This window comes from Anomaloglossus baeobatrachus, chromosome 2 (genome assembly GCF_048569485.1).
Source record: "Anomaloglossus baeobatrachus isolate aAnoBae1 chromosome 2, aAnoBae1.hap1, whole genome shotgun sequence".
NCBI classification, from domain to species: domain Eukaryota; kingdom Metazoa; phylum Chordata; class Amphibia; order Anura; family Aromobatidae; genus Anomaloglossus; species Anomaloglossus baeobatrachus.
In genome coordinates, this window is record NC_134354.1 from 290,913,257 (window position 1) to 290,938,569 (window position 25,313).

The 25,313-nt window shown below is 46.2% G+C and overlaps 1 protein-coding gene across 3 annotated transcripts in view; it reads right to left on the reverse strand.

Annotated features, from left to right (window-relative positions):
- The window catches only part of CYB5R1 (cytochrome b5 reductase 1), a 108,139-nt gene that overhangs the window by 54,423 nt on the left and 28,403 nt on the right, over positions 1-25,313 (reverse strand). For all 3 annotated transcript variants that reach the window (XR_012750184.1, XM_075333834.1, XM_075333835.1), the window contains exon 3: positions 1,485-1,557. Coding sequence is in view for 2 of the 3 variants with exons in the window: in XM_075333834.1 (XP_075189949.1) it covers positions 1,485-1,557 (73 nt within the window). In the remaining variant the exon portion in view is untranslated. The remainder of the gene's footprint in view (positions 1-1,484; positions 1,558-25,313) is intronic.

A 25,313-nucleotide genomic window follows, 5' to 3' on the forward strand; every position in this document is an offset into this window, starting at 1 on the left:
CCATAATCATGTCCTCCACTACCATGACCTGGTCCAGTTCGTCATAAATTAGTCTCAGAGACATAAAAAAATCTGTCAATAGATGTACGTTGATGGGCTGTCAGGGGTAATGAAAAGGCCCAAGTCTGAAGTCCCACTCTAAGCAAAGAGATTATAATCCCTACCCACTCTCTCTCGGGGTCTGAGAGAGAAAAGTAATTTACAACTGTGGGCTCAGGAGTACATAACGAAACATCAGTGGGGTCAGATTCCCAGACACTGGACATCGAACCGTGATATCCAGTGCAGCATATATTGTAAGTTGTAGTGGGGCAGAGTTACGTCCTTGCTGAGCCACTGAGTTGGATATAATGGTATGCTATGCGTGTGTTTGGTATCTGGTCTGCGGTATGCACCTGTACGCGTGTGCATCAGTGGTTGTCCGATGCCTGTCTGGTCCGCTGTATCTCTCCTGGTCTCTTGGTGCCGGGTCACATGTTACCTGGGAACAGCTGACTGGTGATATGGTGGCCAGCTGGGCGTCAGAATATCGCCATGATGACGTGTGCATCATCCTGGGTGCTGCGCGCTGATTGAATCCTGGGAGTAGTTAAACTCCCTCCATGCCCCAGTAACCATGCCCCCTGACAAAGGTAATCTACGTTACCGAAACGTACGTAGGATTGAAGCTTCTGGACCTGGTCTGCTACATTGCCCCAGCTATAATCTTTCTCTTTATGGAACTGTTTTTGGATCTGTGCGCTATATACTAATTTATGGGTGTATAGCCAATTGCTAGTTACCTTTATATGGAATGGTAGCTATATTGCGGCACAAGTTTCATCTGCCATGTGTTTGGCAACCAGCAGTGGTGACTATATATAATGCAACTGATTGTTTCTTTACAACTATATATCGTTGCCTTATATGGTAGATAGGTCCAGATTCTTGATTTTAATGTAAATTCTGTTTGATTTTGCACATTCACTCAAATCTTGTTACTTATCAACCTTATTCTGTCAATAAACTTTAATCTTTTGCAGTATATGGGCTTTTTGATCGTTTGTCCTTTTCCTTTTTATAGGTACTAAAAATGCATGGTGCCCAAACTATTGCATGGGCCTATTTTCTTTTTTTGCTAATTTTAAAATGTATGCAATGAAAATACTGTATATATACAATATTTTTGCCTAACATACAAAGGAAATGTGTCATTTTTAACTTCATGCCTTTTAGAGATCATATCATCGTCAACTTGCCTAACTGTTCACAATAAGAGTAATTTTGACCAGGGGTGCCCAAAGTTTTATATGCCACAGTATAATATTTGTCCTTTTCAAGTGAATAGAACAGAAGTACAATACCTAGTACTGCCAACGAGAAAATTAAGGTACTATGAAGTACAGAATAATGCTTGAGCACTACGACCCCTCACAATGTAATATTTATGGCCTATCCTGAGGATAGATAATTCTAAAACATGATTCTTGGATTAACATGCTTACCAGGTGGAAGTCCCAATGTATGATTCATGAATGGAAGAGCAAATCGAAATATCCGTGTATTATGATTTATAGCCTGCAATTCAAATTATAGTTAATATGTAGTAAAGGTTTTAGTAGATCAGAAGATGCTAGGAAGGACATAACAATTAGATTATTGCAATCATATAATATGCTGTCAGCTGTTGGAAGAGGATATGACAGCCCTCAATATCATTGCTTGATGAGTGAAGGCTGAGGTAAGGTATTATAGCATTAATTTGATAAAGTGAACACAAACTATTCAAGAAAATGAACATACAAGTGTTGGCCTACATCAGAAGCGTAACTACCAAGAAGGCAAGAAGGGCACGTTGGTGGGGACCACTTGGACCAAAGCCAACTGTTAACTAAGTTTTGGTAGAGCAGGGGGCCATTGCCCCCACATAGAATAATTTTACCTTTCAATAATACCATTTTACCATCCGGTGTAATGGAAAATGGTAAACAAAAAATTCCATGTACGGTGAAGTTGCTCAATAATTCTATTTTTAGGAGGGATTTATTTTTGCTGTGCTCATGGTACTGTAAAAATGACCTTGTAACACAATTTTTGAGGTCAGTATTTTTACAAAGATGCCAAACTTGTTTATATTTTTTAGTTTATTCAAATGGCGAAATAAAATTTGTAAAAAAAAAAAATATTTACTTGTGTCACCATTTTCGTAGACCCATAAAATGTTCAACTTTCCATTAATCGAGCTGTATGAGGGTTTGGTTTTTGCAGTCTGATATTATTATTGATACCATTTGGGGTAGACTTGACACTAATTATTGCATTTTGTTTGCACCTTTTTTTGCGACAAAAGAAATGTTGTTTCTCTTTACAATGTTTACCAAACATGTTAATTAGTATAATATTTTGTGAGATTGGACCTAACAGACATAGCAATATAATGTATGTTTATTTATTCCAATTTCTATTCTTTAGAGGTGGAAAAAGGAAGTAATTTCAATTTTGTCTATTTTTTTATTTATTTCAATATTTTTTTTCAATTTTTTTTTTTACTTTATTTTCAAGTGCCCATTAGGGATGTTAACCCAGTAGTAGCTAAATTCTAATGGTGCTCCATCATAAAAGTAAAAGGGTTTTCTGTAGACTCCAGGCTTCAAGGCAACCTATCGGTATCTCACAATTACATTGTGAGGAGGCAGATGGGTCATGTGGAAAGGCACGCCCCCTGCCAGTTACTGTAAATACGAGTGTCAGCGATCAGGGGCATTTAAGTGGTTAACAACAGCTGTTAGTGTTAGAGGCATGTGCCATCAGTGATGCAAGCTTAGTTTCTGAGTTTTCTCAAAGAAATGGACCCAACATATCATGTTGCTGTACTTCATATGTCAGGAAGGAATTGAATATTAAGGAGGCTGGAGTCACATGAGCGTATGCTCCCTCATGAACACAGATTAAGCTAAGTGTCATTTTCTATGATATGATTCTCTTGCATGAGAAAAACAGAGCACAGATGAGCAAATGGAGAATATCATTTCTCCATCTTCTCTATTGTCTTTTTACTCGTAAACTGGACTACACTCATATGACATCTGCAAAATAATGGCTGGAAGAAGCTGTCATGTCAGACTGAGCTAGATGGAAAAGATGGGAAATTGAACGACTCCATTAGAAAGGATATCATATGTAAATCACTACATGTTTAACTATACTGTAATCTCTTAAACTGTCTGCAGGTGAATTTCATCCTCTGACTATTGGAATTTATTGTATACCAGAACTTCCTTACCTTTAATGGCTCCTGCTACATGCAGCTCCACGGGACAGTGATTGGGGCTGCTGTGTCCTGTCCTATGCCAACCTGTTTCTGGGGCTGTGGGAGAAGGAACTATTTATAGAGGATTCCTCTTTGCCTATGGAACATGTCATATTTCGGACACGCTTCATAGACAATGTTTTATATGTCCTTATATGGAAGGGTTCCAATTGTGAGTTGGAATATTTTTTTGCCCAACTGAATAAAAACATCTATAACATCCGCCTCACATTTAAGTCTGATGTCTATCAAATTGACTTTTTGGATGTGGTGATAAAACAAGATAAAGATAACCAACTTCAAACAGACATCCATAGGAAAGAAACATCAGTTAACCTATTTCTTCATGCTGAATCCTCTCATCCTCCACAGACATTTAAAGGTACACCGACTGGTCAATTCCTCCGCATTAGACGAGTCTGCTCTAGTGATTATAATAGAAATAGTCCAGCTCATACTTCTGTGCTTAATCCTCCAACACCATGGAAGCGTGGGATCCTACTGCTGTTATCAGCGTATGGATCAACAATAGAGTTGAGCACGGTTTGCGGTTCGAGGTTCTCCAGTTCGCGGCTCGAGTGATTTTGGGGGCTGTTCTAGATCGAACTAGAACTCGAGCTTTTTGCTAAAGCTCGATAGTTCTACATACGTTCGAGAACGGTTCTAGCAGCAAAAAGCAGGGCTTTTTACAGCTACAGTGTGCAGGAGCCATCGCTGTCAGTCTGCCAGAAGCTGGTAACCAAGATAAACATCGGGTATCCAAGCAAAGCGCTTTGGTTAGTAACCCGATGTTTATCCTAGCTACGTGCAGGAAGCCCACACTTCCCCGCTCAGCTCACTCCGCCCCCTCCTGCACGCGGCATGTACACACACACTCACACACACACACACACACACACGTCCCCAGCCATGCAGTCCACGACACTGACGTCCTCCTGGCACTCTGCACACATGGTCCCGCTCGGCTTACCTGCGGTGATGAAATCCCGACCTCAGCGCTGTCACTGTCCTCCATGGCCGCCGCTTTTTCACATCACCTTCTCTCGCTTCCGACCCGAGACTGACTAGCAGTGACGTCACGGGCCGCTCGCGATACTTGGCTGTGAAGGTGGCGGTCATTGAACTCAGTGACAGGTGCTGTCAGCAGTGCAGGAGATCAGCGCAGGTAATGTACCTCGCTGACAGCAGCATTTGTCATCCCCTGCAGTGACCTGGGCTGACCCATTGATGTTAACTCAGGTCACTGCACTGCTCTCCCAGCCAATGGGGAACATCCTGCTCTTGGATCGTCATGGCAACCCCTTGGATTACACCAGACCTGGATTTGTTTTTCTTTCTAAGAAATTGGTTAAAAAGGGAATGTATTGGGGAGTGTTTTTTCAAATAAAAATGTGGTTGTCGTCTATTTTTTTTTATTACTGACTGGGTTGGTGATGTCGGGTATCTGATGGACGCCTGACCTCACCAACCCCAGGGCTTGGTGCCAGGTGACATTACACATCTGGCATTAACCCCATATATTACCCCGTTTGCCACCGCACCAGGGCACGGGATGAGCTGGGGCGAAGCACCAGGATTGGCGCATCTAATGGATGCGCCACTTCTGGGGCGGCTGCGGCCTGCTATTTTTAGGCTGGGGAGAGTCCAAAAACCATGGACCTCCCTAGTCTGAGAATATCAGACCCCAGCTGTCTGCTTTACCTTGGCTGGTGATCCAATTTTGGGGGGACCTCTACGTGTTTTTTTTTTTTTAATTATTTATTTAATTTAAAATAACAGCGTGGGGTGCCCTCAGTTTTGGATTACCAGCCAAGGTGAGGCTACCAGCTGTGGTCTGCAGGCTGCAGCCGTCTGCTTTACCCTAGCTGGCTACAAAAATAGGGGGAACCCTACGCCATGACACATGCGACAGAAAACTCCTCCCCAGGCCCTGCCAGGTCACCCCCTATAACCACACCAGTGTTCCCCGGTGTCCCACGGTACCTGTGCAGCGTTGATCCCCCCACGGCCCTCTCCTTCACAATAGACGCTGCCGCATGCACAGAGCGGCTGTCAGCTCAGCTTCCTGTGTTCAGACACAGTGAGTGGTGGTTATGCAGCTGTAAGCTAAATGGGCGGCACGGTGGCTCAGTGGTTAGCACTGCAGTCTTGCAGCGCTGAGGTCCTGGGTTCAATTCTCACCAAGGGCACCATCTGCAAGGAGTTTGTATGTTCTCCCCATGTTTGCGTGGGTTTCCTCCGGGCACTCCGGTTTCCTCCCACACTCCAAAGACATACAGCGCTATGGAATTAATAACGCTATATAAATGAATAAATTATTATTATTACTGCAATGCCCTGCTCATGAGGTAAGGAACATAATTGATCAGGAGAGCTATATACTACATTTCCAAATGGAGGTATTTGATTTTATAGTTGCCCTGTGAATCCCATCCCTCCCCATATTCCATCCAGCTCACTTTCCACATTTGACCCAGTCACAGAGGAGGAAGTCTCCAGGCTCCTATCCTCCTCTCGTCCTACAACTTGCCCTACTGATCCCTTCCCCACACCTCTACTCCAGTCCCTCTCTCCGGTTGTCGCCACTCACCTAACTAAAATCTTCAATCTCTCTCTCTCTTCGGGTATCTTCCCCTCCTCCCTCAAACACTCCATCATTACTCCATTATTAAAAAAACCTTCTCTCGATCCGTCCTGCACAAGCAACTACAGACCAGTCTCCAATCTCTCCTTCATCTCTAAACTCTTGGAGCGCCTGGTCTACTCTCGCCTCACCCGCTACCTCTCCTCTCACTCTCTTCTAGATCCTTTACAGTCTGGCTTCCGCCCTTTACACTCAACAGAAACTGCCCTTGTCAAAGTGACCAATGAGCTATTGACAGCAAAACGTAACGGTGACCACTCTCTGCTTATTCTTCTTGACCTTTCTGCTGCCTTTGACACTGTTGACCACCATCTCCTTCTCTCTATGCTCCACTCTATCGGCCTAAAGGACACTGTTCTTTCCTGGTTCTCTTCCTATCTTTCTGGCCGCTCATTCAGTGTATCATTTGCTGGCTCCACATCTTCTCCTCTTCCTCTCACTGTTGGGGTCCCTCAAGGTTCAGTCCTTGGCCCTCTTCTTTTCTCCCTCTACACTGCCCCAATTGGTCAGACCATCAGCAGATTTGGCTTTCAGTACCATCTTTATGCTGATGACACACAGCTATACACCTCCTCCCCTGAGCTCACCCCCGCTGTACTACAGAACACCAGTGACTGCCTGACTGCAGTTTGCAATGTCATGTCTGCTCTCTATCTGAAACTTAACCTTTCCAAAACTGAACTTCTTCTTTTCCCTCCATCTTCCAACTTTCCTCAACCTGACATCTCCCTCTCTGTGTGTGGCACAACGATAAGTCCTAGGCCGCAAGCCCGCTGCCTGGGGGTTATACTTGACACTGATCTCTCCTTCACCTCCCACATACAATCTCTTGCCCGCACCTGCCGCTTGCACCTCAAGAACATCTCTAGAATCCGCCCCTTTCTCACAATGGAAACGACAAAAACCCTCACCGTGGCCCTGATCCACTCTCGCTTGGACTACTGTAACTCTCTATTAATTGGTCTCCCCCTAACTAGACTCTCTCCTCTACAGTCAATCCTTAATGCAGCAGCCAGGGTCACCTATCTGGCTAACCGCTACTCGGATGCCTCTGCTCTGTGCCAGTCATTGCACTGGCTGCCCATATATCATAGGATCCAATTCAAACTGCTTGTTCTCGCCCACAAAGCTCTCCACAGTGCAGCACCCCCCTACATCTCCACCCTCCTCTCTGTCTATCAGTCCACCCGTTCTCTACGCTCTGCAAGCGACTTTCGACTAACATCCACACTAATTCGAACCTCCCACTCCCGGATCCAAGACTTCTTCCGAGCTGCACCAACCCTCTGGAACGCTCTACCCCAAGAAGTTAGGACAAATCACAACTTACTCAGCTTCAGACGCACCCTAAAGACGCATCTTTTTAGGGCGGCCTATCACACTCCCTAATCAGATTCGATTCACATAGTCCCCCTACAACCTCTCACAACATAGCTCCACATCAAACTCCATGGCACCCAAAGGCATCTCAAGGCTCGGGCCCACTGGTCCAGGAAACCATTATCCAGCCCCATTTCCGTGAGATGGTTGGATTGTCATTGTAAATAAGCACTTGAACCTTGCCTCTCCCCCCATCTCATTGTAGATTGTAAGCTCTCACGAGCAGGGTTGTATTTTTTTCCCCTCTAAATATTGTATTTCTATAACTGTTACTTGTTTGTATATGATCCTCCTGAATTGTAAAGCGCTACGGAATATGTTGGCGCTATAGAAATAAAGATTATTATTATTATTATGAACAACTACCAAACATGAGAGTCCGTTATACGCCACAAGAACACACATCTAAATAGCGAGCTCTGTTGTTAAGTATTCATTCAGCTGGATAACTGGACTTAAAGGGGTATTCCATCTCCAAGATCCTATCCCCAATATATAGTAGGTGGAATAGCAATAATATCAGCAAATACCAATATTTGGAAATGTAGAATAGTTCTCCTGATTAGGCATGCCCTTACCTCATGAGCAGGGCATTGCAGCTTTGATAGCAACCATTACGACATGGACTCTGCTGCTGTGGACCCGGGGAGAGTGAGTGAAGATTCATTGCACCCACACTCCTCACATGAAGGGTCTGCACTCCTAGAAAATGGGGGATACGTTCCCTGAGTGTCTCCCCCCCATATTCTAGATGGTCCAGAGTCGTCGTGGGACCCCTTTATTTTTTTTCTTACAATAAATTGGTGAAAGAGGAAATGTTTTGGGGACTGTTTTTTCAAATAAATTTCTGTTGTCGGTTTTTTTTTTGTTAGTACTGACAGTTTATGATCTATATAGACGCCATGACATCACAAACTGCTGGGCTTGATCTCAGGTGACTTTACAGCTAGTATCAACCCGATTTATTACCCCGTTTGCCACTGCACCAGGGCACGGGATGAGCTGGGGTGAAGCGCCAGGATTGGAGCATCTAGTGGATGCGCCATGTCTGGGGTGCCTGCGGCCTGCTATTTTTAGGCTGTGAAGGCCCAATAACTATGGACCTTCCCACCCTGAGAATACCAGACCACAGCTGTCTGCTTTACCTTGGCTGGTGATCCAATTTGGGGGGGACCCTACTTTTTTTGTGTAATTATTAATATCTATAAAATAATTATAAAAAAAGAGCCTGGGGGGACCTCCACATTGGATCCCCAACCACGGCAAAGCTGCCAGCTGTGGTTTTCAGGCTACAGCTGTCTGCTTTACCCTAGCTGGCTATCAAAAATGGGGGGACCCAACGTCATTTTTTTTTAACTATTTTTTAAATAGAAAAAATTAATGGGCTTCCCTGTATTTTGATTGCCAACCAAGGTAACGGCAGGCAGATGGGGGTGGCAACCCATAGCTGTCTGCTTTATCTGCGCTGAGAATCAAAAATACCGCGGAGTGCTACGTCATTTTTTTTAAAGATTTATTTTTACAGCACTGTGATGTCCAGCAATCAAAATACAGGGAAGCCCATTTTGTTTTTAGTTATTTAAATAAATAATTAAAAAAAATATATATGGGCTCCCGCTGCATTTTTTGTATTGCTAGCTAAGGGTAATCCAAGCAGCTACTGGCTGCTAACCCCCACTGCTTGGTGTTACCTTCACTGGCAATGGAAAATCCAGGGAAGCATTTTTTATTTTTTTTGCCAAAAAACTACAAAAAAAGGACGTGAGCTTCGCCATATTTTTGTATGCTAGCCAGGTATAGCAGGCAGGTGCTGGAAGAGTTGGATACAGCGCTAGAAGATGGCGCTTCTATAAAAGTGCCATTTTCTGAGGCGGCTGCAGACTGCAATTCACAGCAGTGGGGCCCAGAAAGCTCAGGCCAACCTGTGCTGTGGATTCCAATCCCCAGCTGCCTAGTTGTACCTGGCTGGACACAAAAATGGTGCGAAGCCTACGTCATTTGTTTTCTAATTATTTCATGAAATTCATGAAATAATAAAAAAAGGGCTTCCCTTTATTTTTGGTTCCCAGCCGGGTACAAATAGGCAACTGGGGGTTGGGGGCAGCCGTACCTGCCTGCTGTACCTGGCTAGCATACAAAAATATGGCAAAGCCCACATAATTTTTTCAGGGGGCAAAAAACTTCTGCATACAGTCCTGGATGGAGTATGCTGAACCTTGTAGTTCTGCAGCTGCTGTCTGTCTGTATGGAGAAGAGCAGACAGCAGCTGCAGAACTACAAGGCTCAGCATACTCCATCCAGGACTGTATGCAGAAGTTTTTTGCCCACCAAAAAAATGACGTGGGCTTCGCCATATTTTTGTATGCTAGCCAGGTACAGCAGGCAGCCACGGGCTGGCTCCAACCCCCAGTTGCCTATTTGTACCCGGCTGGGAACCAAAAATATAGGGAAGCCCGTTTTTTTAAATTATTTCACTTATTTCATGAAATAATTAAAAAACAAATGACGTGGGCTTCGCCCCATTTTTGTGTCCAGCCAGGTACAACTAGGCAGCTGGGGATTGGAATCCACAGCACAGGTTAGCCCGAGGTTTCTGGGCGCCTCTGCTGCGAATTGCAGTCCGCAGCCGCCCCAGAAAATGGCGCTCTCATAGAAGCGCCATCATCTGGCGCTGTATCCAACTCTTCCAACAGCCCTGGAGCCGGGTGGCTTGTTGGGTAATCATGAGTTAATACTGGCTTTGTTTTACTAGCCAGTATTAAGCCAGAGATTCTTAATGTCAGGCACGTTTGACCCGGCCATTAAGAATCTCCAATAAAGGGTTAAAAAAACACACCACACAGAGAAAAAATACTTTAATAGAAATAAATACACAGACACATTAGAGACTCCATCTTTATTACCCCCTGTCAGCCCTCCACGATCCATGGTCTTCTGTCTTTCTCATTCAACAAATGCAGCTCTGCTCCATCACTGCTGCATGGGGGAAGACGCTGCTTCCCGTGCAGCCTTCACTCCGTGAAGGCTGCACGGGAAGCAGCGTGCAGCCTTCACTCCGTGAGAGATCAGTGCTGCTGGCTGCTGGCGGTGACAGACACATTACCATAGCAACAGGGCTCCGATCATGTGATTCCCGGAGCCGCGGTTAGCGGTGACATCACCGCTAACTGCGTTGCTATGGCAACGGTGATCTCTGTTAATGACCGGCTGTGACAGCCGGTCCCTAACGGAACGGGGAGTCGACCGTGTGCTAGAGCATGTCGCCGGAACACGGCGATACACAAATGTTCACCGTGTACCGGAGAGTGCAATGACAGTTCCTACATGACGCGTCATAGTCATGTGACCAGTCTGTGGCCAATGAGATAATAGCCACGTGACTGGTCACATGGCTATTTTGACGTCACGATAGGTCCTGCATCACTGCTGGCAGTGCTGGTCACCGGGAGGATTCAGCGATCATCGGATGGAATAGCGGCAGGAGACAGAGTGCAGGAGGGATCGCGGGGACCGGTAAGTGTTATGGCAATGTTTATTAACTGTATGTGTACATTTATAATGCGTTTTTATGTGTTTGTGATTGCCTCCCATTATATCCTATTGGTTCGAGTTCGGTTCGTCGAACGTTCGCCGAACTGAACTCGAACGAGACCTCCGTTCGACGAACCGAACTCGAGCCGAACCACGGCCAGTTCGCTCATCTCTAATCAACAAGTGAGAAAAAGGAACCAGCTTCTGGGAAAAATTTTAATAGAATCTGCTTCTTTATTGGATTCTTTAAAATCATAGAAAATAGTGAATCTCACAAGAAAAAGACAGGAGTTTTGATCAGAAACAGACGCGTTTCGATCAGAAAAAGATCTTAGACTTGGTGAGTATGTGAATAGGTCACCCCACCAACTTAAATGAATCTCATTCATTATAAGAAATTAGTGACGTCTGTGAGAGACAGCCTACACAGAAAAAACACATAACATGAACAAATAAAACTTTTCATAAAATACCAGCTAAATGGACAAAAATGATGGAAATATCAATGATCTCAACCCGCTGCACATGAAAAAAATCATCTCACAACAACTGTTCATAATCATCTCCTAAAAATGTTTATACATTATTTCTGTAGCAAAACTTCAAAACTATTATTTGTTTCATTATAAAAACTGGCGAAATGTTTTACCACATTAAGAATATTTCTATTTGAACTCTCTGCTATATTATATAGATATTTTTTTATATTGTTTAATTTGCTTATAGTTAAAAAAAAATAAAAATTCACATATCACCCACTTCGCCTTCCTGATTGTGGCGCCCATGAGGGTTCAGTCGCCACAGGGTACGACACCTAATTTTGGTGTTGTACTCATCCCGGATTCCTGGGTGATCAGTGCCAGATCTACACCACACCATAAACTAAACCCTACAGACTTCCTTCCCTAATGGGGACTGGGACCGGGGTCGGGTCACTAAGGGGTTCACCACAGCGTTTGGATCTATGTGGTGCCACTGCACTTAGGGACTCCCAACCCACTGGGTCCGGGACTCAGGATCAGGGAGGAAGAGTCCTCAGGGAGTGGGAGGAGTTTAAAGAACTATTAGAGGGAGTTTGAAAAGTCAGTCAGCGGGGGACTTTGAGGAGGAAGGAGATGACCGGCTGACGGAGTGACTTCAGTGGGACAAAAGGAGTACGGTTGCCAGGAGAGTATGCTGTCAGTACTCACAGGACCAAGCACGGACGGGGTGCAGAGACCTAGTACAGGAAGATGCTTTAGGCTCACCTGTTAAATCTGCCAGGTGAGGGGATCATCAAGGTTCCTGATTGACTTTAGAGTCCGGGGCACAGCAGCAATGAGGGAACCTGGGAACTGGGGCAGAAGTCCAACCAATTGAGAGATTCAAGCTGCCTGCCATATGGACCAGGATTGTGAGACCAGGAGGAGACCCCAAAACGCTTCAGGCCACAGGGATCCACCAATTACAGAAGGGTGTATGTGTTAGGTCCGGGTGATGGTGGATCCTCTGGGCCGTGCACCAGACTCCCCCAGTGAGGCAACCTGGAGCTAACCCCTATACAGGGACTGTCCGGTCACCCCACCAGAGGGCCTAGGTACACGGTAGCCGGAGTACTAGCGGGACCGGGATAGCGTCCCTCAGGGAATGGGAAGAACGGAGTCTTTAGAACCACAGAGTTCTTGGAGACAATTAAGGGAGTCCGGTACGGGTGCTGGTTAGGAAGCTCAGACGGGATCCGGGTTAGCTGGATGTGACGGGGAGGCAGCCGGGTGAAGCCGGGGATCACAGACAGACAGGCACAGGCAGATGTAACGGTGGTGGGATTCCCCGCTGACGGACACCGGAGGACCTCTAGGCAAACCCGGATTCAGGAGCCGGTTACGGAAGCAGAGCAGACTCTACGAAAGAGACAGAGTTAGCACAGGCAAGGCACATGGGGACCTGGACTCCTAGCTTGCAGAACTTGACGAACAGGCGACGCCCTCCAGGCAGGGAGCTCCTAATATACCTGACCCTGACTGATGTAATATCCTGTTTAGGGAGTGCAGGGCCTTTAAGAGGAAGTCAGTGACCGCGCGCGCGCCCTAATGCACATGCGTGACGCCCGGGTGCCGGAGGCCAGAGCAGGGAGCGGTGCCGAGGAGGACGTGTGGCTGGAGGCAGGGGACCCGGGGACCGGAGCGGTGAGTGAGAAACGACGTCGGGACCCGGGGAGCGTGACAGTACCCCCCCCCCCCCAGGCCCCCCTCCCCGCAACCGGGACAGAAAGGCACGAATCAGAGGAGTACCCACATTCTCCCGGGGTTCCCAGGACCTATCCTCAGGACCATAACCTGCCCAATCGACCAGGAAGTACTGCCGTCCCCTGACGGTCTTCATGGCCACGATATCTCTTAATGCATAGATGTCATCATCGGCTATGGGAGGAGGAGGACAGGGATCAGAGGAGAAGGGACCGAGGACAACAGGTTTCAGCAAGGACACATGGAAGGAGTTGGGTATCCGCATGGAGGGTGGTAGCTGCAACTTGTAGGACACCTCGTTGATCTTCCTGAGGACCTTTAAGGGACCGATGTACCGCGGACCCAGCTTGTACGAAGGAATCTTGAGTCGGACGTACTTGGAGGTAAGCCAGACCAAGTCCCCAGGAGAGAAGCAAGGAGGATCAAGACGTCTCTTGTCCGCATGTTTCTTCATTCGTGCAGCAGCATGTCCCAGGGAGGTCTTGACTGAGGCCCATATAGCGGAGAAGTCTCTGGCCAGGGCATCTGCTGCAGGTACATCGGAAGCTGGAGAGACTGGTAACGGCACAGAAGGCTGAAGACCATAGACAACATGGAAGGGAGAACTGGAGGTGGATTCGCTGACCTGGTGGTTATGAGAGAATTCAGCCCAAGGAAGGAGCGAGGACCAGTTGTCCTGGTGGACATTGACGTAGTGACGAAGGAAGGTGGTCATGATCTGGTTGACTCGTTCCACTTGTCCGTTTGACTGAGGGTGGTAGGCAGAGGAAAAGTCCAGAGACACCCCCAGGTGTTCACAGAGAGCCCTCCAGAAGCGTGAGGTAAATTGGGTTCCTCTGTCGGACACGATATGGGCAGGAAAGCCATGCAGCCGGAAGATGTGCTGTATGAAGGCGTCCGCAAGCTCTTGAGCAGAGGGCAATCCGGCCATAGGAACAAAATGAGCCATTTTCGAGAATCGGTCCACCACGACCCAGATGACCGTATGACCGGAGGACAAGGGCAAGTCCGTGACAAAGTCCATGGCTATGTGTTGCCATGGAATGGAAGGAGTCGTCAGAGGGAGAAGAGGGCCAAAGGGCAGGTGCTTAGGCGTCTTGTTCCGGGCACAGGAGGAACATGCAGAGACGAAGGCGGTGACATCCGTACGAAGAGACGGCCACCAATAGTGACGGGCGATGACGCCCCAGGTTTTCTTCTGGCCGGTGTGTCCGGCCATTTTCGAGGAGTGTCCCCATTGGAGGACCTTGAGTCGGTCGGTCTCCGTGACGTACGTCTTCCCAGGAGGAATCTGTGCCAGGAATACGGGAGCCACCGGGATGACCTTTCTAGGACAGATGATGGGCTGGCTTGGCTCCTCCTCTTGGTCTACCGGAACAAAGGACCGAGACAGGGCATCTGCTCGTACGTTCTTGTCCGCAGGCCGATAGTGTAGCCGAAAATCAAACCTGGCGAAGAAGAGAGACCAACGTGCTTGGCGCGGAATCAGCCTTTGAGCGGAGCGTATATACTCCAGGTTTTTGTGGTCAGTATAGATAATCACCGGGTAAACCGCTCCCTCCAGGAGATATCGCCATTCCTCCAACGCCATCTTGACGGCCAGGAGCTCTCGATCACCAATGGTATAATTGCGTTCTGGGGCTGAGAAGACCTTGGAGAAGAAGCCGCAGGTGACCATCTTCCCGGTGGCGGATTTCTGCATAAGTACGGCTCCTGCCCCTGCGGAGGAGGCGTCAACCTCCAGGGTGAATTGGCGGTTCAACTTAGGACGGTGAAGGATGGGAGAAGAAGCAAAGGACCGCTTCAGAGAGCAGAAGGCGGCTTCGGCCTCGGGTGTCCAAGCCTTCGGATTGGCCCCCTTCTTGGTCAGGGCGGAGAGCGGAGCAGTTAGGGTCGAGAAGTGAGGGACGAACTGGCGATAGTAGTTAGCAAAACCGAGGAAACGTTGGATGGCTTTTAGTCCCGAAGGAGGAGGCCAGTCGAGGATAGCAGAGACCTTCCCGGGATCCATCTGCAGTCCGGTGTCCGATATTACATAGCCCAAAAAGGGGAGAGATGATTGTTCGAACACACACTTCTCGTGTTTGGCGTATAAGCGATTCTTCCTCAGCCTCTGTAGCACGATTTGCACGTGCTCTCTGTGGATACGTAGGTCTGGGGAGTAGATTAAGATGTCGTCCAGGTATACGACTACACAGACATAGAGGAGGTCCCTGAACACGTCGTTCACCAGCTCCTGGAAGACTGCCGGAGCATTGCAAAGGCCGAAGGGCATCACGCAATATTCATAGTGCCAGTCCCGGGTGTTGAAGGCGGTGTTCCACTCGTCCCCGGAGCGTATGCGAACCAGGTTGTAAGCCCCAATCCAATTTGGTGAATATACGGGCTCCCCGGAGCCGATCGAAGAGTTCAGGGATGAGAGGCAGGGGATATTTGTTTTTCACTGTGATCTGGTTTAGTCCCCGGTAATCGATACAGGGCCGTAGGTCGCCTTCTTTTTTCTTGACGAAGAAGAAGCCCGCACCAGCCGGGGACGAGGACCTGCGAATGAACCCCCATGCCAGGTTCTCGGTGATGTATTCAGACATGGCCCGAGTCTCAGCAGGGGACAAAGGGTATATCCGTCCCCGAGGGGGTGTGGTTCCCGGCAGAAGGTCAATGGCACAGTCGTAGGGTCGATGTGGAGGCAATACCTCCGACTCCTTTTTATCGAACACATCCGCGAAGGACCAAAAGGCTGGAGGAAGACCAGGTAAGGAGTCCGGGGCCGGAGGACGACGGACGGGCTGGACTGACTGGAGGCAGTTCTCATGACAAGACGGGCCCCAGCGGATGATTTCTCCAGTACGCCAGCTGACCGTAGGTTCATGTACCCGTAACCAGGGTAAACCCAGCAGAAGCGGATGAGACATGCGTGGTAGAACATAGAAGGCGATTTCTTCGGTGTGTAGCGCACTGATACGCAGTTTCACAGGTTTAGTGACGAACAGGACGGAATCAGAGAGGGGTTTCCCATCCACAGAGGCTATCACAAGCGGTGTCTGCAGCGGGGTGACAGGTAACTGGTACTTGTCAACTGTGGCCTGGTGGATGAAGTTACCCGCTGCCCCGGAGTCGAGATATGCCTCTGCCGTGAAGCAGGTTTCTCCTGTTGTCACCTGTACAGTCCATGTCACTGGGTCAGAGAGCTTCCCAGTACCTAGGGTGGCCTCTCCTACCAACCCTAGGCTTTGGAGTTTCCCGGTTTCGCTGGGCAGGCACGCACCTGGTGTGTGCCATCTCCACAATAGAAGCAGAGATCCTTGGTGGCTCGTTCCGCTCGACGCTGCTCGGAGGACCGTAGCCGGTCCACTTGCATGGACTCCATGGGCTCATGGATGGAGGAGCCAGAGAGCCCGGATGAGGAGAGGGTAGGCTTCTGTGGAGAAGCGGAGTGCCTTACAGGGCGCCGCTCGCGGGACATTTCCTTAGACCTTTCTTGAAAGCGGAGGTCTATCCGGGTTGCGAGGGCGATCAGGGAGTCCAAGGTGGAGGGGACGTCTCGACCGGCCAGCTCGTCCTTGATACAACCGGTAAGCCCCTCCCAGAAGGCGGCAGTCAAGGCTTCATTGTTCCACCCCAACTCAGATGCCAGCGTGCGGAACCGGATAGCATACTGACCAACTGTCAAAGTTCCTTGGCGTAGCCTGAGGAGGGATGAGGCGGATGAAGAAGCACGTCCGGGTTCATCGAACGCGGTGCGGAAGGTGTGCAGGAAGTCCTGGATGTTGGTGGTTACTGGATCTTCCCTCTCCCACAAGGGGTTCATCCATGCCAGTGCTTCACCCTCCAGATGAGACATGACGAAGGCAACCTCAGCTTGGTCGGAAGCGAAAAGATGTGGGAGCAGTTTGAAGTGCAGCGAGCACTGGTTCAAGAACCCACGGCAGTTCTTGGGGTCCCCGGCAAACCGAGGCGGAGAGGCTAGTCTCAGTTGCGAGGTCGCAGAAGTTGTCCCTACGGAAGCCGTGGATGTGGCGGAAGTGGACAGGGACGTGGCTGTGGATTGCAGTGTGTTCAGGCGGGTGTCCACTGACGTCATGAAGGCCAACATACGGGATTGGGTCTCTCGCTGACGTACCAGCTCCTGCTGCAATCCGGCCAGTTGGGATGCTAGTGCTTCGGCGGGATCCATGGCCTGTTCGTTCTGTTAGGTCCGGGTGATGGTGGATCCTCTGGGCCGTGCACCAGACTCCCCCAGTGAGGCAACCTGGAGCTAACCCCTATACAGGGACTGTCCGGTCACCCCACCAGAGGGCCTAGGTACACGGTAGCCGGAGTACTAGCGGGACCGGGATAGCGTCCCTCAGGGAACGGGAAGAACGGAGTCTTTAGAACCACAGAGTTCTTGGAGACAATTAAGGGAGTCTGGTACGGGTGCTGGTTAGGAAGCTCAGACGGGATCCGGGTTAGCTGGATGTGACGGGGAGGCATCCGGGTGAAGCCGGGGATCACAGACAGACAGGCACAGGCAGATGTAACGGTGGTGGGATTCCCCGCTGACGGACACCGGAGGACCTCTAGGCAAACCCAGATTCAGGAGCCGGTTACGGAGGCAGAGCAGACTCTACGAAAGAGACAGAGTTAGCACAGGCAAGGCACATGGGGACCTGGACTCCTAGCTTGCAGAACTTGACGAACAGGCGACGCCCTCCAGGCAGGGAGCTCCTAATATACCTGACCCTGACTGATGTAATATCCTGTTTAGGGAGTGCAGGGCCTTTAAGAGGAAGTCAGTGACCGCGCGCGCGCCCTAATGCACATGCGTGAAGCCCGGGTGCCGGAGGCCAGAGCAGGGAGCGGTGCTGAGGAGGACGTGTGGCTGGAGGCAGGGGACCCGGGGACCGGAGCGGTGAGTGAGAAACGACGTCGGGACCCGGGGAGCGTGACAGTATGAAGGAAGAGCTCACCAGGTGATAACACCGGCATCGGGATCAAAGGAACAAAGGATCACATGAGACCCACATTGGCAGAGACCAGCACCACGCGGGTGGCAGTACCACAGAACCAGCGAGTAAAGAATAAGTTGAACCGCAGTCCCTGTGTCATCTGAATTCTTCCCGCACCTCTGCATCACCAACTTTCACTGTAATACAACCATCATCATTCTTCCCTGGGGCTTAGCTCTACTTACGGAGGGCCATAACAGCTGAGCTGCTCAATACCAACAGCCCCAGCCGTGAGAGACTGCGCAGCGGCGGCTCCCTCTGATAATAGCCGCACATCGCAAGTGGCATCACCTACTTTATTTAATATTTACTATAACTCCCATCATCACCTCCCCTTTATTTAAAAGACACCACCAGGGTCATGGAGCCGGACCCCGCCACCGTTGACACCCCCGGACTAGTCTGGCCCGGTTCCGAGTACCCCCGGCCCTGGAGTGGGTGTGTCCTGATCACCTGGCTCTGACCAATCTCGGCCTCTTTCTGATTGGGAACATGCGCGGCACACCCACTACGACCTAATTTGATGTCTGCCTTCCCATTGACTGTCCATCATATTTAACGTGCTACCTGCTGGTCTACTGCCTCGCCCCCTGACAAAGGCCACGCACTGAAACGCGCCTCAAGACCAGGCACCAGCACCAGCAAGGGGAGAGAGGAGATGTCATCAGGTACTACTCCCACTACTTTCAGTTACCTAATTATGCTATTATGACTATGTGCACTAATTGCACTATATGTGCATTTGCACTGTGCTGTTATACATTCAAATCCCCCTTCTTTATATGTATATTTAGTATTTGCTACTTGGTCACTCTACCATAAGATAATATGTAATCATTATCCTTTTGTTGTTTCATCTCCTGCCGTGCTGCAATCACTTTTGTACCTTGTATTTTAATAATTTTCAAATCAAATTTCTTATTACTTTATTATTTGGCTATATAATTTTTGTTCAATTTTGGGTGTCTGGAGGATCTGTACCTACCACTATAAAATCGCTAAATGGCAGTAATATCGGTCTTGCTCTTTGTCTTTGAATAGTGTATTTTATTCAGTAACAGCATTGTCATCTTCTGATTTGCCCACTACAAGAGATGAGCGATCCTGCCAAGGATCAGATTGGCTCATGATCGCTGATCCTGCCTAAGATCGCCGATCAGATTGGTGTTCCTAGCTGATCTGATCGTTGATCCTAGACAAACCCATTAAATTCAATGAGAGGCAAAAGTGATGTATTCTAAAATCGTGTAGGGGGGCTGTAAAAGAAAATAAAAAAGGGTTAAAGCAGTACATACTTACTGAGTCTACCTGGTGCTGCAGTGCTACTTCCGGGTCCACTAATTATCCTTTATACGTATTCACTGTTTTCCCCTTCCACCGGCGTCTCTGATTGGCTGCTGTAGGACCATGCCCCCACCCTCTTAGACAGCGTCTGTGATTGGTTGGAATCACAAACTCTGTCTGTGTCCTTATACTGGTGCTAAATAAATAAATTGGCATAGGGTCCCCATGTATTGATACCACTACAGAGAAAGTCACAGATACAGGCTGCAGCCACCAGCTGTGTGCTTATCGTGGCTATGTATTAAAATAAGAGGAACTGCATGCGGCTTTTAAAATAAATAAATATTAAATAAATAATTAAAAAAACTTAGCTTAATACCCAGCCAAGATAAAGCAAGACAGCTGCGGGCTGGTATTCTCAGGCTGTAGTGACCCATACTTAATGGATTCCTCAGCCTAAAAATAGCAGCTTGCAACCACCCTGGATTATTGCATCCATTAAACTTTACCCGACTCTTCCCGATTGCCCAGGTGCAGTGGGAATCGGGGTAATAATGGGTTAATAACAGCTCACAGCTGCCTGTAAAGCTTAATTTAGTAATGGGAAGTGTCTATGAGAAACCCCATTACTAATCTGTAAGTGAAAAGAAGTAAATACTAACACCGAAAAAATTCTTTATTTAAAAAAAGTTAAAAAATCAAAATCATGTATTCATTAATATAATATATGAAAAAATAAATATCAGATAATAAAGTCATAAACCTACTCATTCCTAGTTTAAACACAGTTATGTGAAAAATAATAGCAGTGTGTTTAAAACAACTAAGAAAAAGCTCAATCCACATGAAAGCATTTATTTCCATATTCAATTCCAAATTAAAAACTTAATAAAAAAAAAACCTATTTTTTTTAAACTGGAAATGAAGAAAAAGGAATGATAGGCTGTTAAAAAAATAGCAGTGTCTGCGTTTTCATTTCCAAACTCGAGAATTTTCAGTATAAACTAAAATCTGTTTACAGACTTAACTTTTCTGTTAATCACTGGACTAATATTTAGTTGTGTAACCTATATTTCTGATACCTGCTTTCCATCGGTGTGGCATTGAGTCTACCAACATCTGACACTTACAGAGAGATATTCAAGCACAGAAGGACTGGACTATATTCCACAGTTCTTTTGCATTATTAGGTGTATCAAAAACAGCATTTTGGATGTCACACTACAAATTCTCAATCAGATTGAGGTCTGGGCATTGGGCTGGCCACTTCCTAAGATCAAAAAGATCCCTTTAATGGGTCACACCATACAAAGTGTATAAAAAAATATAACATTTCAGTCATATGCCTTATTCCCTAGCATTGAGATGCATTACCTAGGCATCATCGCATTCTCATCCACGCCACCGCGATCCCTACATTGTGCACCGTTCACAGCCAGAGCCATCATCCATTGTGGGCACTTATGACAGTGTATTTTTTTTATAAAGGTCAGTGACACCGAAATGTCATATTATTTTATACACTTAGTATGGTGCCACCCATTAAAGGGATCTTTTTTTCATCCAATACGTTTGAGTGGCAGATTCTTTAATTTAATTTTACAGCGTTGGACCCTGTCCTGGCACCAATCATATCTCCAGAACTGTCGTTTTTCCCTTTCTACACTTCATAATATCAATCTTGTTGGTCTGGAACGAAGATTTTGCCCACGGGTGATGTATTTAGGGGTCATTGTCCTGCTGAAACACCTATTTCAAGGTCTTTTCTTCTTCAGCATATGACTATATGACATCTGCCAGTATATTGATACATTCAAACTGGTCCATGGGTCCTGGGATGAGATATAAGGGCCGAAACCATCCCCAAACCATTATGCTTGCACCTTCATATTTTACAGTCTTTAAGTGTACTGTGAATTGAATACAGTGTTTATGGGTCATCTCAAAAATGTTTGCGGCCTTTAGACCCAATAAGAACAATCTTGCTCTCATCTGTCCATAGAATGTTGTGCCACATCTCTTTAGGCCAGGCAAAGTATTCTTTGGCAAACTGCAACCTTTTCAGTCTGTATATTTTTCAGCAATGATACTTACAAGGGTTTCTTGCAAACAGTTTGCCTTCACACAAGGTGTCGGAGGGTTGCAGTACTCACAGCTAGCTGAAGATCTTTTTTGTTCTCCCTCGAGCTGATGATTGGATGCTTTTTTGCCATTCTTGTTATTCTCTGATCTATGCGGATGGCAGTATTTTTTTTCTACCCCGTTTTGGGTTTTGCTTGCCATTTTAAAGCATTTACAATCCTTTTAGCTGAGGAGCTGATTATTTTCTGCACTTATTTATATGTTTTCTCCTCTCCAATTAACTACTTGTTCCTTGTTCATGCAATGTCTGGAATGATCCATTTTACTCACTGAGCAAGGATTAAAACCAGCAGGTACATTTGCTGCCCTCCTTCTTTAAATAAGGGCCATATTTGACACCTGTTTCTTCAGAGAACAAATGTTCTCACTAATTGAACTCTGCACTGCTATTAATTAGAACACTCTCCTTTCATTAAATGAGTCAATTACACCCAATTAGCAGTGTACATGTCATGAAAGTTGATTCTGTTGGTTGCCCACTACTCACTTACACCTACTCATGATTTTTTTCCCATGTTGTATGATTTTTTCTGCCAAAACCAAAAAAACTAAACACATTAGTGATGTTAGACTGCTAATATTTTGAACCAATTAACTGAAGAAAAAGCCATACATTATTGATAAGTACACCACTATACAATAGATATTTTATTATAGGTGATAAGTAGACACTCCACAATTAAAACCAATTAAAAGCAAAGTTTATACAACACTGACATCCAAAAGACACAGATACAATAAAATGAAATATAAGCCCTGAAAATTAGGTCCTAAAATAACCAAAAAGATAGTTTAAAATAGAAATAATTAAGTGTATATAACACTTCCATATGATGAAGAAACAAATAATGTATATGTAAGGAACATTCGCCAACTTGTTCATTTCATGCCTCAAAGACTTGATGCTGTTCATAAACATCATGGAGGTCATACAAAATACTAAACGTAAGTTTTTGATGTTGCATGCATTCCTTTATGCATCGAATATTTTGAGTAGAACTGAAGATTTTGTAATGAAAGTTATACTATGAACTTACTTTTATGTTATCGTTTGAAAAACTATTCTATGAAACTCAATCTTGTCAAAGTTTTGTAAAATGGTTTTCTGTTCAGTAAGATATTGATGAAAATCTTATTTTACTGAGAGGTGTACTCATTTATGCTATGCACTGTATATACACATTTACTTAAACACATACACACATTCTTCAAACACATATGCACACATACGGTACACACACATGGCAAAAGTCTGAATTGAGCCACCCCAAACCCCGTCCTGAAAATAAAAAAATATATGGTGGAGTAGGTGGGGTCACGGTGCATAGGTGCAGTCACAAAAGGGAATACCTCCCACCTTTATACCCCTATTATGTATGTTCAAACCCAAAAATGCCACCGCACATGCAAAATTCTGTAAAATAATGATGATGAAGAGCATATAACACTTAAATATGATGAAGAAACAAATAATATACAATTAACAAACATATTTTTTATATAAAATAGAATGTGATAACCATACTAAATAAAAGTGCAAGTGCATACAATAAATTGATAAATGTAAATAGACCAGATCTAAGATAATGTAACAATCTCTACTAAAGATAGACGGCATCATGGCAAATCAATAGACCAAACCGTCTGGCATAGTTTCAACACAATTACATAGTTTGACACAAGAACATAGTTTGAATTTATCTTTATACGTTCCCATTGTTTGTTTTTTTTTTCCTCTTGTTTTTTTACTTTAACGTTTATCCCCATTAAATAGGTGCTCCATGGACGATGCTACCAGGTGTGTATCTTGTCAGATGTATCCATGCCTTGAGCAGCCGTTCGAGGGTGAATATGTCTGCAATCGATGCAAGCATGTTGCGTATTTGGAAGCCAAGGTAACTGATCTAAATAAGCAGCTTGCAACACTCAGGGGCATTGCAAACCTGGAGAGGAGTTTAGAGCTCACTGAGCTTTCTCTGCCTGGGGCCAGTGATATGGAGGAGGGTGGAGGTGGGGAAGATCAGGACCCAGAGGTAGGTAGTTGGGTAACAGTTAGAAGAAGAGGTAGGGTGAAAAGTGTCAGGGAGCCTAGTCCTGACCTGGCACAACCTAGTAAATATGCCTGTTTGGCTGATATTAGGAATGAAGGGCCAGGACTAGGGTCACTACAGCAGGACGTTGCTCCTAGCAACCAGGAAAACAACTGCTGTAGGAAGGAGGGAAATAGGAGTGCAGCAAACCCAGACAGATGATACAAACAGGCACCAGGGTTCAGGATAATAAATAACAACTTGGCATGGACCTTGATTAGTGCGAATAGTATAAATTTTATTATACATGGGGTGAAAAAACACTCACATTTAAAATCATTTAAAAACAGACATACAAAGTACTGTTTCCTGTATGGTTCAAACCTGGCACATGTTCAATAATTCAGGGAAAACATATACAATCCAAGATGAAGAATGGACTCTGTCCCCTAGGGAACTCTAAGTACTCTATATATGCATCCCATATACAATCAAGTGTGCCTGCATTGCACCTACTGGTTTTGAAAAGCCCGAAGACTACCACCAAGTAATATAAATCACAGCTGAAATAGCCAGATTTAAGTCTAAATAACGACTATACAGGATTACCCAGGCAGCAATGCAAGGTGCAGGAAGCTCAATACAGGACCCGACGCGTTGCGCCAGTCAATCTGGCTTCATCAGGAGAATATCACCCTCCAGTGTTCCTGGGGCTATATATATATATCAACCCCATATAGCATTCACCCTATCAGAACACAGGAGTAATAATTATAACATAGAGCACAGGTTTCCTACCAGGTAGGCTGGTAGGACACCTGTGCTCTATGTTATAATTATTACTCCTGTGCTCTGATAGGGCGAATGCTATATGGGGTTGATATATATATAGCCCCAGGAACACTGGAGGGTGATATTCTCCTGATGAAGCCAGCTTGACTGGCGCAACGCGTCGGGTCCTGTACTGAGCTTCCTGCACCTTGCATTGCTGCCTGGGTAATCCTGTATAGTCGTTATTTAGACTTAAATCTGGCTATTTCAGCTGTGATTTATATTACTTGGTGGTAGTCTTCGGGCTTTTCAAAACCAGTAGGTGCAATGCAGGCACACTTGATTGTATATGGGATGCATATATAGAGTACTTAGAGTTCCCTAGGGGACAGAGTCCATTCTTCATCTTGGATTGTATATGTTTTCCCTGAATTATTGAACATGTGCCAGGTTTGAACCATGCAGGAAACAGTATTTTGTATGTCTGTTTTTAAATGATTTTAAATGTGAGTGTTTTTTCACCCCATGTATAATAAAATTTATACTATTCGCACTAATCAAGGTCCATGCCAAGTTGTTATTTATTATCCTGAACCCTGGTGCCTTTTTGTATCAATTGTTGTTCCAATGTTTTGTTAGATACTTGGCACAGTGGTTTTCATATTATTCATTGGTGGTGCTGAGGCTCTCTTTTGGAGAAAGCCCAGACAGATGTTAGTGGTAGGGGACTCTATAATTAGGCGGACAGACAGGGTCATCTGTCGCCGAGACCGTGAATGCCGAACAGTGTGTTGTCTGCCGGGTGCTCGGGTTCGGCATATTACGGATCGGATAGACAGATTGCTGGGTGGGGCTGGGGAAAACCCAGCGGTCATGGTGCACATTGGTACTAATGACAAAGTTAGAGGCAGGTGGAAGGTCCTTAAAAATGATTACAGGGAACTAGGAGAGAAGCTGAAGTCCAGGACCTCCAAGGTGGTGTTTTCAGAAATACTACCAGTGCCACGAGCGTCACTAGAAAGACAGCGG